At 37.0% G+C, this 16,278-nt stretch overlaps 1 protein-coding gene across 5 annotated transcripts in view; it reads right to left on the minus strand.

Moving 5' to 3' along the window:
- Window positions 1-16,278, minus strand: part of TDRD9 (tudor domain containing 9) — a 70,186-nt gene that overhangs the window by 32,762 nt on the left and 21,146 nt on the right. For 4 of the 5 annotated variants that reach the window (XM_039553099.1, XM_039553097.1, XM_019279820.3 and 1 more), the window contains exons 3-7: window positions 12,168-12,265; window positions 11,493-11,714; window positions 9,359-9,481; window positions 6,955-7,035; window positions 3,953-4,117 (exon numbers count right to left, since the gene is read on the minus strand). In XM_039553099.1, the coding sequence (XP_039409033.1) occupies window positions 3,953-4,117; window positions 6,955-7,035; window positions 9,359-9,481; window positions 11,493-11,714; window positions 12,168-12,265 (689 nt within the window). The remainder of the gene's footprint in view (window positions 1-3,952; window positions 4,118-6,954; window positions 7,036-9,358; window positions 9,482-11,492; window positions 11,715-12,167; window positions 12,266-16,278) is intronic. The other variant, XM_039553100.1, reaches the window with a different exon arrangement.

The following is a 16,278-nucleotide window of genomic DNA, read 5'->3' on the forward strand; positions in this document are numbered from 1 at the left end:
CTCTCTACCTGCCCACACACAAATCATATACCTCTCTCTTATTTAAATTGTTTTTCCACTTAATGGGTCTTGTGGTTTTGGTCATACCCTGTCAAAGAATTACTCTTCTGTTGTGCTCAACAGAACCATGATGATTCTGTCTACACTGTTTCCTTGCATTCTGTACAAACTCAAGGCTTTAGTATTTAAGAACACAAACTATCAAGTACTCAGAGCAAAGACAGTAACTTAATAACTTTCCACTTTAAACTAGACCTGCTTTGAAAAAGGTCTATAGTATTACACATTTTTCCCTGGTGGGCAAAATGGCTTTTAATCATTGCTCACCTTTCATTCTCAGAGCTTCTCCTCATGGTAGTACAAACTCTTTACTGGACCAAGTGTTTCAGAGAGCTAAAATCACAGACAACTGAACTATCTAAACTATTAAAATGAAATCAGTTATTCTTCTACCGGTTTCCCTTTGTAAAGGGGCTCATAACAATCACAAAAGCACTGCTCCTAGCACCAGTCTGGCAACACTGATTCAGATCAGCATTTGCTACTGCAACCTCAGTTCTCAGTTTCATTAGCCCATAAGAAACCTCAAAAATACTCAATTGTTTTCTTCACAGTTATTTTTGCCCCAGTATATGTGAAAAATCTAAGAAAGTTACCTCTTCTGGTCTGCTTGAACATAAGATTTTTTTGTTTTATATTATCCCTGCTTAAATAACTGTCCAATTTGTCTTTTCAATTTTGCTACTGATTGTACCTTTAGTATTCTTTAACACGACAAGGCTTCCACATCACTCCTAATAAAAGGTAACAATGTGACAAACAGCAAATCCAAAAGCCCAGTCAAACCTGACTGAAGTAATACAACATAATCAGAACAGCTTTTGACAGCAGCTCACTACCTTCCATCAGGACTCTGACTCCAGTTCTATGGATATGAAGGAGTTTTCACCCTTGCAAGCCAAAAATGGATTGCATTTTTGCACTTTGCTTCATTTTTTAAATTTGCATTTCATATCTCCAATACCATCCAGAACAACAGGCAAGCATTTACACAAGTAGCTTTAAAATTGCCTATAGATAGAGCCTTCATGCATTTTTCATGAAACCTGTGTTTCAATGATTCTTGGGGGTTAGAGGTTGCTGGTAGGACGGAATCACAATTCTGTTAAACATCCAGAACAACGTGCTTACGAAGTCCATTACACCAAAAGAAAAATAAACTACTTTTTGTAAGCCAACACTCACAAATTAAACAGCACAACTATAAATGACCCAGTATCTGGGCAAGGGTAAGCCAGTGCTACACTGAAAAATGTTTCTCCCTTCTTCCCCTCTTATTTGTATTCTTTCCTACAAATGAAGTAATTCAAGTAGAAAGCTTTATCTTTGATTCAGCTAGATGTCTGTCTAGCCACAGCAGAGGGTTTACTGCAAACAGGCATACAGAAGAAAAAATGATGACTGACACTTTTATTCATCTTCCAAATCACAACGGCATCAATGAATTGACAAATTATTCAAGTCAAAATGACTCTCCAAAATTTTTATTTTCAAGCACAGTTTTAAAACATTATCCCATGCAGAAATGAGTGATGTATTAAAGCCAAGAGGTCTGCAGGATTCACAAAAGGATTCTACACTTATAAAGTAACATCAAATTATTTTAAGATTTTTTGAAAAGGGACAAAGGTGCACACCTCACAGCCCAGAGACAGTTAAAAAGGACTTAACTGATTTTGACTGAGATGCTTTAATAAATGAGTTTAAGATTTACGTAATCTGGTTTTATAGTTATTAATTTTAAAATCAAAAGGAAACTTAGAAAAATTCTGCTTATCTAAAGACCAAAGACTGCATTTACTTTTAACTGCTGTGTTCTTTTATGTAAATTTTACAGGCTTTTAAAGATGAAAATAAAACATCAGGAACTAAAGTCTGAAGCCTGTACCTCAGGCAGTTATCTAACTGATTTAGATTTTAGCATGATGAAAGATGTGCTCCTGCCTCCATATGGCAGCGTTAACTCATTAACTGCCGTAACATTCACATTCCACTTTCATTTTATTAGGATGTTACACAAATCATCTTAGACCTTCCACATTTTAATTTTTTAATTGTAACTAGTATTTAGAGATAATCTTCACACACAGCACCATAAGAAACAAGACCAAGACTAAGAATCAGTGCTTTAGAATTCAATTTCATCCTTTTTAAATATATATTAAAAAAAGAAAATCAAGAGCACTTATGTGCTTCTATTGTTGCCCTAAGGCACAAGAAACATCTTGGACAAACATACTCCCCCCATCCTGCTGAGAAACAGAATGGCTATAGATAGGACAACACAAGATAAAGAATCAAATGAAAACTTTGAATAAAAAACACAGAGAAAATAAAACATATAAAAAGGCCTAAGTATTGAAAGCAGTTCCTTTGTTCGTGGTCTCTGAGGTGAAAGGTGTGCAAGTTGACATTCAGCTCCAAGTGCAGCTATGACAAATCCAACTTGACTGAACTAAGCTTCTTACTCAATTTCCTGGTTATCTTTTTGTTGTGATCATCAAAAATCTTTTAAAAAAACCCCATGTATTACATAATCTCTTCCATATTATCTGTCTGAGCTGCCATACTAATGTAAAAATACTGATGGGCCAACTGCCACAAGCATTGAGTTTATTTTTTTGTTTGCATTAAAACTTCAACAGTTAACAGCCTTTTATTTCAGCTTGCCTGTGTTGAGGCATAACCAGTTGGCCTGTGCTGTGTACAGCAGAAGCAATTATTTTCTTCTGGTTTCTCCAACTACCTATTTTATTTTGCTATTTTATTTTCTGCAGAATTGATGGATGAAAGCTAAATAATAACATTGTGTTCACCCACTGCTGCTTTTTAAGTGCATACCCCATCTTCTTCATTGTAATAACATTCTAATAGTGTTTTGAATTATCAAAACTGACCAATAATTATACACTCACGTCCCAGTTATTTTTAGACTGGGTATCATAATACAGGCCTGAGTGCATTTGTTCTACTCTGCTTTAACCTGTTTACTTTGCCTTGAACCATAATACTGAAAGAGTTCACTCAAGTGAATTCCTACACAGCTGTTTTTCAAATGTAAAACAAACTCCTATTACAAAACCACAGAAAACAGATTAACTCATATTTACATTCATTCCTTTATTATCTGATGTCTACATAAATACTTGCTACAATGTCAGGAGCCTTACAAACAGAAATATACAAAATACATTCGGTGCAGCTTATAAGCTAAAGATTGATAAAGCAAACACATCTTCAGCCAGTATCTACCCTCCTCCTGAGGCATCAGAGAAGCAGCACTCCAGCACAGCGCACCAGGGAACTGAGAGGTATCTGTTATTCTAACACATTTTCGTTACTCAAAATTACACATTTGCCATGGTGGCCTCCATGGTTACAACAGAAATAGGTTCAAAACTACTGTATAATATCTCTGGCTCTACTAAAAAAAAAAATAAAGAAAAAAGAAAAATAGGAAAGCCTCAGCTGATAGAGAAGCCAACTTGGTAACATTGAAGTTCTAATCATAAATGCTTGTTTTCTCTTCATTTCACACCACTTTCTGCCTTTTTACATAATGAACATGAACCAACCCAGGAAATATTCCCTGATTTTGTCTGCTATATTCAAAGAGATCTCTAAGTCTTTTTATGTTACTTTCTGCACACACTTTAACATTGTTCATCTTGAATGCAAACTATCAAACAAAATGCCTCATACTATTGAAACATTTCTGTTATGTGAAGGGAACTAGTTTGCTCATAAGAAGACTCTTGTTTCATCCTCATCTATTAATTCTTACCTAGAATTGCAATATAAAAGTGGTTATATGTCATTTTATTACACAGTTGTCAATTGACTGCTCCAATTTCTTATTACGTCCAAAGAAATGAAGTTGTATTTACAATACCTGGAAGTCAAAATTTTCCTTCAAGTCATCAAGATAATATTCTTCAACTGCAAAAGGTCTGCCTTCCACCTTAAATACACAGACTGGATTCAGACCATTATGAACTGGAAGTGCAAAGTAATCAGCTAATTCTTTAGAGTTGATGGAAGCAGACATCAATATTATCTGTTAAAAAAAAATGTACAGCAAATGTAAAGCATTAATTTTAACACAAATCATCCTGCTACATGGGAATCTCCACTTCCTCTTCATGCTAAATGGTCTAATTCTGGTTACTACAGGTATGCGACCTAACTATATTGAAGATAATCAAACTAAAGGCTTAATGTACCCTAGCTAGCATGTGGAGAAAGGTAAGCACCTCTAAGAGAATGGCTCAGGCTAGAAACCTAGGGCAGGCAACATGGTTAAAGTTCAACCAAAAACATACAGTAATCTTGATAAAGATATCACCACCCAAACCAGAAATGCCATAAAACACAGGACTATCCCCCGTACAAAATGCTAGGAAGGGAAACTAATGAAGTGGGCATTGTACCACTGTGCTCAGCTCCAAAGCACATGTAAAGCACAAGAAACACATGGAGAGGGCAGGCTAAACCATGAAGTTTTCTAACATGATCCTGAAAGAAGAAATTTGAAAGGATGTAATTCTGCAAATATATGAAACCTGTCCCGCTACAGCATGGACTGCCTCATGGCTCAACAGACAGTGGCTCACCTATGTCAGCCTAATGGGCTAAATCTAACCTCCCATGAAGGCTATCAAAACAAAATCCAATCTAAATCTGCAGTTACAGGCAAGGAAAACTCCTACCCCTTCTAGACAATCTTTGTAATCTCGACTCTAATCTGCATGGAATCCTTCCAAAGTAGAAAGAAATGACAGATTCTTAACAGAGTGCCTGAAGGATCACATAACTGAACCAGGAGTTTTATTTACTCCTAAAGCAGAAATTCAACAAGCACATACCACCAACACAGCACATGAACACATCAGAACAGAGGGTAATCAAAGAAGACAGTTCAAGATCAAGCAGTCCAAAACCACTTGTACAGCATGGATATGTCCCAAGACCCACTAGGATGATACCAAAAACTGTTACTAGTCACTGTGGAAACTACACTATTTGGTCTGACCCAAGAGAGACACTCTTTAACAGGTTCTCTTTCAACAACCCTATCCCAGTCAGATCAAGCTCAGAACAATCCAGTGTCTGCTCTGTGACCTAAAAATAATAATCTGCAGCAGCCATCTGCCAGAAAATCCAGCATAGTTTAATAGTTTAGATAGTTCAGCAGGTAGATCTTGTCCTCAGTACATCAGAATCACTCAACTAACTCCTGTTAGTTGATGTAATGTTGAATCACCTGTGACTTCTGAGGTCTGCAACAATCAAACCAGGAAACAAACAGCTCACATGTATTTCATACCACCCTGAGTTAAAAATGCTTTGTTTCCTCTCTTAAATAGGGATCCTTATACTCTTGTTTCATGAATCCAGGGAGGATTGGAGGAGAACCTTACATTTTCTAAATGAATTTGCCACATCAAAGCTCCCTTTCTCTACAGAAAAGGCAAGAAGTAGGAGACACTGGGCTTAGTATATAAATTCAAACTGAACAGCCCATTCCACTCTGCTAAGGGCCAGCAAGTGAGATCAAGAGTTCACCCTTCTTCGACATGAAGAAAACTCGAAGGGACATCCCCCCAGCTCTCTCAAATACAAGCCTCTCTCAGGTTTGTAGGATATTAAAAAACTGTCATCTGCAGAAACAACTGCAGAGAATAATATAAAGAGAATAAAATTTTTCAGTGACAATTTTGAGATTGAAACGGAACTATAGAGGAAAATGAACAATTTTTCAGGAACCTCAAATGGAAAAATGTTTTCTAACAGAAAAGATGACAGGGCCTGTAGGGATCCCTGCCATTGAAACCAACTGGATAATCAGCATCAAGGGCAAACTTCTCACCAATTCAGTTTGATCAAATTATTGCTCTTCTCAGTAGGCAGAGCCAAGTGCTAAAAAAGGCTGAATAGTTTCACATTACTGTCTCTGAATTTAAAGACAAGAGTTTTCTCTAAAATCTAAATCAGCATGAAAAGGGATAAAAAGTGAAAGATGTGAAGTCCACAGCCCTATGCCAGGCCCTAAGCAAAATGAAAGGACACTTTCAGTGACAGCATGTTTGGAAGATCTAAAGACCGAGTTTGGATCAATGTGATGGACTGCACATCAAAACACACATTCCCTTCCAATGGCAACAAAACCACCCAACCTAGACTCTATTTTGAACAGAAAAATTTACATTAAACAACTGAAGCACTTAAGAGACATGTAGTCTCACAAAATATCTGCAGTCCCAAATAGACTAACTCAGTATCTTTCTGTGCAGCTAACTCCATCATGTGTATTTCGTTTCTTACATTTCAAGAGTTCATTACTTTGGGACCCCAAAGACTAAACACGCCATGCTAAATGTCTGCAAACTTTGCTTTAGTACAAAGCAGAATTGCCGAACATGCAGAAAAAAACCTCAGCCATGTTTTACTACCAGTTCTACCCAGAAGTTGCAGTACAGCATTTCTGGTCTTTTACTATTTCTTCAAATATGTTGTCCCACTTGAACAAAAAGGCTCATTTCCAAGAGTTAATGCTACCATTTTAACCAAGGATAAGCACTGCCCTCAATACCCAATATGTAATTCTAGTCAAATATCCATCGTGCAGTTTTTAGCCTTAAGCAGGCTTTAGAAACTAATGCATTTTAACATGAGGGGAAAAAAAAGAAGTCTCTCAGAACACATTACAGCAGCCAGGAAAAGAATGCCCCTTAGCTTGCTTACTTATGAGGAGTGGCAAACTAAATAATATTTTAGTAAAAAGTAGTAACATAGTAATTGGTTGCAAATTCTTTAGAAATAGGACCCTCATAGATAAAAGACATGCAAAAATTTTCTTGCAAGAAAAAATAGCAGAATTCAGTTTGAACCCACCTTTACAGACTGTGAGTTTGTACACAACAGTTTACGGGTCACCAAGAGCAAGAAATCAATTTCTTCTGTACGCTCATGCACCTGGAAGACATTGTCAAAAAGAGGAGGATGAATTAATGAAAATTAAATCGTGGATAATCTCTTTCTACTCAATTTTATGCCTTATTTTACTAACTTGGAATAACAGTATGTTTTCATAAAAGAAAGCATACCTTTTGAGCCTAGGCACGTTAATAACACCTTGAAATCCCAAGAACAGTCTTCGGATGACTACAGCACCCTTTGTGAAAATCATGTCACTATTAATTTATGAAAATCTAGAATAATGACTAGAGAATCAATCCTGAGCTCTAGCCACTGCTTCTACTAGAGCTGATAGTGACAGATTAAGTCATGATACAGATGCTGGGTAAATCAACTGTACTGGTAAGATCCCAAATGATCCAGGGACTGTTTTGGTTTGTCTGAAAACTAAGCAAATCAAACAGATGTGCCTCATTCCCAATGGCTGCCAGCTATGATCCAAATACACAACTGCTTTCTAAAACATTAATTTATACCCAATTCTTTATAGATCCTAGCGCCTCAGCCTTCTGACTTCTCCTTAGAGTTCAGCAATGCTTCTTCCCAACACTACCCATGATGACCATAACCCTTTCTTGAATTACAGTTTAAATATTTTAAGTGCAGCACCTTTTTCTGGAGTTCAGCCTTCCCAAGTCAATATTCATCTCCTGCAAACTAATTAGCCATTTCTAACATAATATAAAGATAAGATTTATACTCAATACTGTCCCATTACAAAACCAAACTTAGCTAAGGTAGTTTTCAGGCTACCAGTAAGGTCTCATTGTAAGATGTCAAGACTTTTGGTCCTAGTTTCTTTAAGTATGTTCCTAAATGTCTGCAGTACTCTAAGAGAGATGAGACCTGCAATTCTGTCATGGAGAACATTCAATTGTTAAAAACAGTGACTGTGGGCACAAGATCAGAATCTCTGTAGTAGGTGTGGAGTGAAAAGCTGGCATATGGCAACAGGAGGGACTAGAATTCTGGCTGGGGAAGCAGAACACACATACAGTCTTCACAGATGAATGCTGCTGAAACCAGTGGTACAAGCCAATAGCATCAGTTCAAATTACAGCACCCAAGAAAACAAAGTTTTAAAAACCTCTGCATAAACCCATTCTCCTACGTAAGGGGCCAGAAAACCTCACTCATTAATTTTTGCATGTAATTAATAAATTTTAAAACTAAAGGAATAATAATGCTCTCAGTGTATACACCTTCTATGGTTCAACTTTTGAATCTACATTTAACCTGCATTTCCTTATTAAAGGAAACATTATGGTTTCCAACACTCTGCTAATACTCTGGAGTGCTCAAATCTTTTCCAAGACCACTGATACGATTCTTCAGGCCTTGAGGTTTTTTTGTTCTTCTGCCTGTTTAAATGAAGTACTAAATTTCTTCATACAAAAATGTAACTACTTGCCTAATCTTTTCCAGATTTCCAATGTACTATTTAAAGTGCAGTCATGACAGTCTTGTTACTGTAATAGTCTAATGGTACACTAAGTACTGTCTTCCTGATCCTCAAATATCCAAGAATTAAAGTAGCTCTCAGCTACAATACCAGTAATAAGATAAAGAAGAAAAACAGCATTTATAAAAAAATACAAACTAAAACAAAACACAAAAAAAAACCCCCCAAAAACAACCAAAACCAACCCCAACCAAACAACCCCCCTCCAAAGCCCTCCCCTCAAAAATCCCAAACCCGCCAAGTCCTCTTCAGTATCACTACACCCCAAGATGTCACACATCTTACATGTGATTTACATTCCTGATTTGTGACCGCAAAATTTCACATCTGAATATGATTAACAGTCAAATATTGCTTTCCACATAAAATAAGTATATACATATGTAAAAATACACAAATTACAAGTGTATTTTCTTTAGCTTTTTAGTGAAGTGACAGCAACAATAATGAAATCCACATGAGTGAACTGTACCTACAGCCAGGAGACAGAACTTTCACAGAGATATTTTTCAGGACACACCTGAAGAACAGACTTTGTAATATCCAAGTAAGTGAAAACTAGCTGCCTCCCCCTGACAGGCCTAGCTGGACAGGTTCCTGAATTCCACAAGATGGATTTCAAAAAACATTTCAAGGCACTTGTATCAAAAGTTAAGCACTCCCAAAAACCCTCCCCCCACCCTCAGTTCTAAACTTGTTTCTCAAAGGAATGCTGACAAGCCTATTTCAGTTACCTTAGACAACTTACATGAAACATCTTTAAAAGAAAATGTCTGCATTTCTCCTTTCTTGTATGGTAAGAGACAAAAGAGAAGGCTTTCTTAATATGAAAATTAAAACTTACTTCCAACAACTTACTTCATCAATGAAAATATGTGTGAACTGAGTGAGGCTCCTGGCAGAAACTATTCGCTGAAGAAGAACTCCAGTTGTCATATACAGCAACCTCGTCTCCTTCGTTGAAACGTTCTCTAAACTTAACTAATAGCAGTAAGAAAAATACATACTAGCTGGAAACAGGTATTTAATGGAGTTACAGAACCATGCACCTGAAAGAACTCCCAAAATGAAACACAGTGCAAACCCATCAAATTACTTACTCAAACCTGCACAAGTCTCTGTACAGAAGTGTTATTACCAGAACCAATTAAATGGTTTTTCTTAGGGGTAAATTTTTAGAAAATTTAAAACTCCGAAGTTTTGTGAAGTACCAAAATCCTTTACTGGGGACTTTGGACAGAGAATTCTTCAAAGGCTTCTAAAGGTACAACCATACACGATTCTCGCCACCGATATAAAGAGCAAGAAGAAGATTTAGCCAAAATGTAGCTATTTACAGGACAGGAAAAGGGAAGAGGTTTAAGTTATCACTGAGACCAGGCAACATATTCCTGAGAGGAAAGTTCTACAACCCTATGTTAAATAGTAGATTTTTGAATTCTAAAGTACTTCTGTAATTTTAGCTCTCTCACGTGCAACCTGCCCAAGGCAGGAAGAGCTGTGACCATTTTTTCATGTGCAGCTTTACATCAGCCTAGTAGACGTATCTGTGCTCCACCATTTCACTCTGTTTCTGCTCAGCTCACACAAGTGCTGGTGAAACAAACACAGCACATCCACATACACTGTCCTGAAGACAGTCTGGAAGCACCACTTTATATGTCTTGGACACTCACTAGCCTAATGACTCAATTTAGCAATTTTATGACTAATTCAAAGCATCAAAAATCACAACAAAAGCTTTATACAGAAACTACTTTGAAAAAAACATTATACATAACTGTCCTTGTTTTCACTGGGATAGAGCTAATTTCTTCTTAGTAGCTGGTACAGTGCTATGGTTTTGGGATTTAGTAGGAGGATAATGTTGATAACACACTGCTGTTTTGGTTATTGCTGTCGTGTGTAAGATGTGGCACAGAAGAAAGCAGATATGGGTAACAGATGAAGCAGAAGCCTGATGCTGAAGAGCCCATGCAATGAACAACTATCACAGTCAGTTAAAAATCAAACCCCCCAGATCTGAAAACTGTACAAAAATCAGATTTAAGGGTAACAAAGAACACCTAACACACATAAATGGCACCACATGTAGCACATTAGGAAGTAACCTGAAGTTGCAGACCCATGAAGAAGAAGAAAGCTCTATATGCATGTCAGCAAACATATACATATTGCCTTAAGTGGAAGAAAGAAAGGAAGAAACAACAAGAAACAGAATGAAGCACAGAGGAAGAAAAACCCAGCAAATATTCCTCCCAGTAGAGGACTCCAGAAGCAGACAACTCTTCAGGAACATCCCTCCCACTGTCAACACCAGTGCGAACGCACTGGCCTGAGGAACCAGAGCAGCTCATCCAGAGAGTTGTGGCCCAACTAACAATGAAACCACCATTCCCACAGCTTAGTGTGGGTACTGACAAGGAGCTGATCAAAGCACCAGGACCTGTGACAAAAGAGGAAAGTGGCATCAAGTTTACAAACAGAGGGACAGACCCGATCTTGAAGCTGAGTTCAACAAAGCAAAAAGAGGAGACAGGTTTAAGAGAAAAACACTAGTTCGAGTTTTTCCACACGTTAGAAAGGAACAACAGGATGTTCACAAAACAACCTAATCATAAATGCATGAAAGTTTTGACAAAGCTGACAGGTAAATGTAGTGAAGTCAGATAGATAAAGTGTGTTATTCAAGGAGTTCAAAGGAAAAATGACAGAATACAGTTCTCCTACAACAATTCCAGTGATTAATAATGTAGATGTGTCCAATGCAGACAAATATTTCTGTTGGGAGTGCCACCAGGATTTATATCTGTTCAAATTTACAAGTTGATTACAAGCATTTAGCAGGAGACAGATAAAAAATAGCAACTCCACTTAAAAAGCAGACTCTCTAATGTTCCTTTAGTATGCTAGATTTGCTTACAAGCAATCAAGAAAGAATACACAGTACGTTTTAATGCATTTTAAAACACAATTTGAAGGTTTCTCATACCTGGTATCCTACAAATCCACCTAGTGTCCATGATCGCTCCTTGCTAATCCACCTGGCAAGGCTGCTGGCACTAATTTTCCGAGGCTGGGTAACAGCAATGTTGCAGGGCATAGACTGGCTCATGCAATAATCCAAAATATATTGTGGAATCTGTGTGCTCTTTCCACTGCCAGTCGCTCCTTCTACAATCACAACTGAATTGTTCTGTATCAGAGACACTATCTGAAACAATTTTTCAAGAAAACTCGTAAGTCTACAAAACAACTCAAAACAGGGTTTTAAACAGATTTGAAGTAACAACAGCTTCCAAGCCACAAAGCAAGTTTCTCCAAAACACTGTGCCATCTTTTCTATCATCTTGTAGGCATCTGGAGATAACTGGAATCCTAAAACACATTAGAAGATCACAGAAAAGAATATGGGCACACACCCACGTACATATTCTACATGAATGCCTATAAACAGAAAATTTAACAGCAACATTTATTCCTCTAAGAAATTTTATGCAATGGTTTTGTAAAAAACTCGAGTTCTGTACAGCGTTTAAAACAGCAACAGAGGTTTCCTTTTAAAAAACAACAATAACAACACCAAACAAACAAAAAACCCACCCCAAAGCCACAACAAAACATTACTTTCAGATTTATTCCATAGGAGAAAGCACACTGACATTACCTTTTCCCTGTGTTTGGCTGTAGGCATATCCAAATATTTACACTTACTTATTGGTATAGAAGTTGAATCACTTGATTCACACTGAGACAATGAAGTACCTAGGCACAAAAATAACCAAAAGTAACTTACTTCAATAGAGAAAGGGAAAGACCAGCAGGAGATTATGACAACAGTATTCGGAAACCTAACTTCTCTAAAATGTGAACTGCATACTTTAAGTATTAATAGAATTAATATTTTTTAGTATTAGTAAATTGAAGATATTTTGTGTTTATGCAACTGCTGTTTTACTGGAAGGAGCTCCGAGAAACATTGCTTCTATGTGTAAACCACCATCAGTGTAAAGGATGTATACAACTCTATATGTTTTTCTCTTAATTTAAAAAACTGGATTTTTGCAGTTTGCATTACAACTGCCAATTCTACCTGTAAACCTAAGAATTTTTTACAATACTGAAAAAACATGCCTTATTCATATTGAATTGTTGTTCCTCTTGAAGTCTACTGGAGCCACAGTACAAAATAAGCCATTTATTGACAGGAAGACCATTATATTTCTACCACTTAGCAATTAAAATAAATCTGGTTTTAGCACCATGATAACCTTTCAGTGTGATACTACACTCTGCAGTCTCTTGGCAGGAGTTAGTCCCCATTGTCACTGGGTAATACAGGATAAAGACCCTTCAGTGCCAGCGTGAGCTTCTGCTCAGAGGTCTGCAGTTGGTTTGACCATGAAAAACAAAAGAACAGGTCTGGAGGTGTAGAAGGGGAAAACCTGGACAAGGCTGTGGTAAACAACAATTCTGCAAGTTACAATTAAACAATTTAGCTAAAAAACCCACAGCATAATGAAATCAAAAGTGGAAATGCTTTCCACTTCAAAAGGGTTTCACCAGGTATTATCGTGAAATAGATACTTACATACAGGCAGTAAAACCTTCTTTTTATGTTGTTATTTCTCTAAGAAATACAGTAGCTAGACAGAACTCTATTATTCTTTTTACAAAGGCAATAATTACTTCAAAATAAAGGCTACAGCCTAAATACTTGACTGCAGTTACAGCTCCCTTTCTTTGGAAAGGTTCTAACAATCTCACACAGCAGTGAAGCAGAAGCAGGCAGAACAGCATCTTATCTCTGTGCCACATTTCAATGTGTTCCAAGCCCCAGATTGTCTCAAAGTGTCAAGGAATACAAATTAAGTTATTCTAACACTAAAAAACAAAGCCCCAAAAGCTGGACAGCTTACTATGACAGTTTAATAATGCACTAAAAAACAGAGTTCTCCTAAAGCCACATTCTGCAACAGGAAAAATTATTTTACCTGGACTCTGTAATGCAACAGTGAAAGGTGATCATTGCACAAGGATCTACTTTGCACTACTAAACACAAACAAAACCAGAACCTGATAGCACCATCCTTTCAGAATATTAACTGTCATTTAAAATACTTTTGGTGAAGTTTCTAAATATATTCCCCAGAAAAATTCATATATATAGCATTCTGCCACAGCAACTCTGTACAAAGGCTGAGTGGCTTCCCTCTGGCACAAACATGTCACAAGTGAGACATCCATAGCTGTGTGTGATTTGACCAACGCTGGAAGAAACCCCAAGCTGCTAGGGAACAGATCCTAGTGCAAGCAGATTCCTGCTAGAGCAACATAACCTTCCCACTTCTATCCGGTTTTCAAAGAAACAACTGGAATTTCAAAAAGTTAAAATGTTAAAAGAAGAAAGTAGCCATTTTAAAATAGTGCTTATAAATAAGGACGGAGGCACAAAAAATTCAAATGGTAGGATTCATGTAATAACCCTCTGTAATTCAGTACAAACCCCATTGTATTAGTAAGAAATCATTAACCTAAAATTAAGGATTTTACTTAAAAACCACAAAGGAACAAACCAGAAGTAAAGAAACAGCTGCTAGTATTCATGTACCTGCTGAGAAACAATTTAATTTTGTATATATATATCTTTTTCACTGATGAAACATAACTTTTTTAATACTGCTTTTTATATAACAGTTCTAAGACAGCAATATCTTACCCTCTCCTAAGTACAGGAATTTGTAAAAAAAAAATGATACCACAAGTAAATGGTGATTCAATGTTAGCCACAATCACCATACAGAGTTTAAGAACTGATAGCCATATAACCATGCTTCAAGTACTACACACTGTGTGGTCTGGGGTTTTTCTCTTCAAGACAGGTCTTCTGTGCTTAAACTGAAAGAAACATTACTGAGTTTGCCTGGAGAACTAATACCATGACAACTGTGAGACTTCTGCCTGGAGAGAGAACAGTTTTGGGCCTCAGCAAACTGGCAACTTGAGATGAACACTGACATGACCCAAGCAGCAATGAAAACACCCCACCCTAACAAACTGAGGACAAACTCCACCTGAAATCTATTATGATCCTTAGTAAAAAACATAACAAAATGAAATTGGGATGGGAAACTTGAGCAACCATCTTAAAAGACCTTAACACTTTCACCTTTATTTTTTAAACATGAAAGTCGCTGTTCTGAACCATGAAGACCTGCTGCAGAAGAGACCATTTGAACGTACACCCCTATGAAAAGTTCCATGGTTATTCTACTGATTTAAAAAACCATTCAACTGTGGACTCTATGCCATACAGTGGAACTATCTTCAAACATTTGGGTTTGCTTGGGGTTTTTCTTTTTGATTTTTCCTATCTAATGTGTAATAAATCCACCAATGAGAACTGGTCTTCAGAAAAGCAGGTCATTCCTGCCAATATAGATGCACCTAAAAATTCAGCTACAGGTCTACAGAATTATCAGCAGGAAAAGCACAAACTTTTGATTTTTTCAGTTGCTTATACTTTCTGAAAAGCATTATTACGACCAGTACAACTGACCCAACCAGTGCACACCCTCATAAGGCATCATGCTCTAACCTGCACCTTGGATTCTGACATACAGAGAATGCAGTATTCTTCCAACCTGAAAATAGTAAATTGAGGTAAATGCAACTGCCCCCCATGCTGATTTAGGATAAGCAAAATATTTCAGTGTCTAAGAAGCGTTAGTGCCAGTCCAGAATAAGTAATATTAATTTCTCTATCCAGAGTCAGTGCAAAAAAGAAACAGAAAAGTTGGTTATGGGGAAGACGAATTTGCCTGTTCACTTCCTTTTCAAGTACTATGGAAGTCCTGTAGAGACGTCAACTGCCATGACTAAAACAGCCTAGTGCCTAGAGCAATTTTTCAGTATCTCAGTAATCACAGCAGATGTACTCCCTCTGGTATCCATTTCCTGAACTGAATTTGAAGAGATCCTTTAACATAAGATTAGATTTTTATATTCACCAGTTCTGGGAGAAGAGATTGCACACCTGTATTGCTATCTGCCACTAAGCAAAGTAAATGAGATGCTTACAATATACTTGAAAGTACATGTTAGATGAATCAAATGAGATGCTTGTTAAATCATTCATCATTCTTCTGCTGAGCTACCAACACACAAAGTGATTACACTTTGCAAGGAAGCTCATAGGAAAGGAAAGCTACACGTAACAACAACTGGCTGCCACACTGAGCCAAAAAGCAAAAGGACTGCCCACAACATGGCGCTACCTGAATTAAACACCAAGTACATGAAGCTGCTGCTGACTGATCCTTGATGAGCTTAATCCAGAGAATTCCTAAGAAAATACTTGTCTGGTGAGACTTCTCTACTGCAATCCTCTTTAATTTGAACATATTTTATATACAGAAGGTTTTGGGGGTGAGGATCTGTCCTACAATTAATCCTCCTGGCATGCATATTTTCTGAATTCAGTTTCTTATATATCAGAAACAATGTTTAAATTTCTTCTTTTTCTCTGAAAGCAATTACTTCAGGTGAAACCTAGAAGGCCTCCAGGAAGACATCCATTTAATGGCATGAAAATCATGAAGACCAAGAACAGAAAAATAATGCTGCCACCCACAAAGCTTCATGAAAATAATGCTGTGTCCTCTAAAGCAAAAAAAAAAAAAAAAAAAAAAAAAGAGAACTAAGGATTTTAGACGCTTTCTGAAGTGCAAAACTCTAGTCTGTACAGCTCAAAATTCCCAAATTTGGAAAAAAATAAT

The sequence above is a fragment of the Corvus cornix genome, chromosome 5 (assembly GCF_000738735.6).
Source record: "Corvus cornix cornix isolate S_Up_H32 chromosome 5, ASM73873v5, whole genome shotgun sequence".
Lineage (NCBI taxonomy): Eukaryota > Metazoa > Chordata > Aves > Passeriformes > Corvidae > Corvus > Corvus cornix.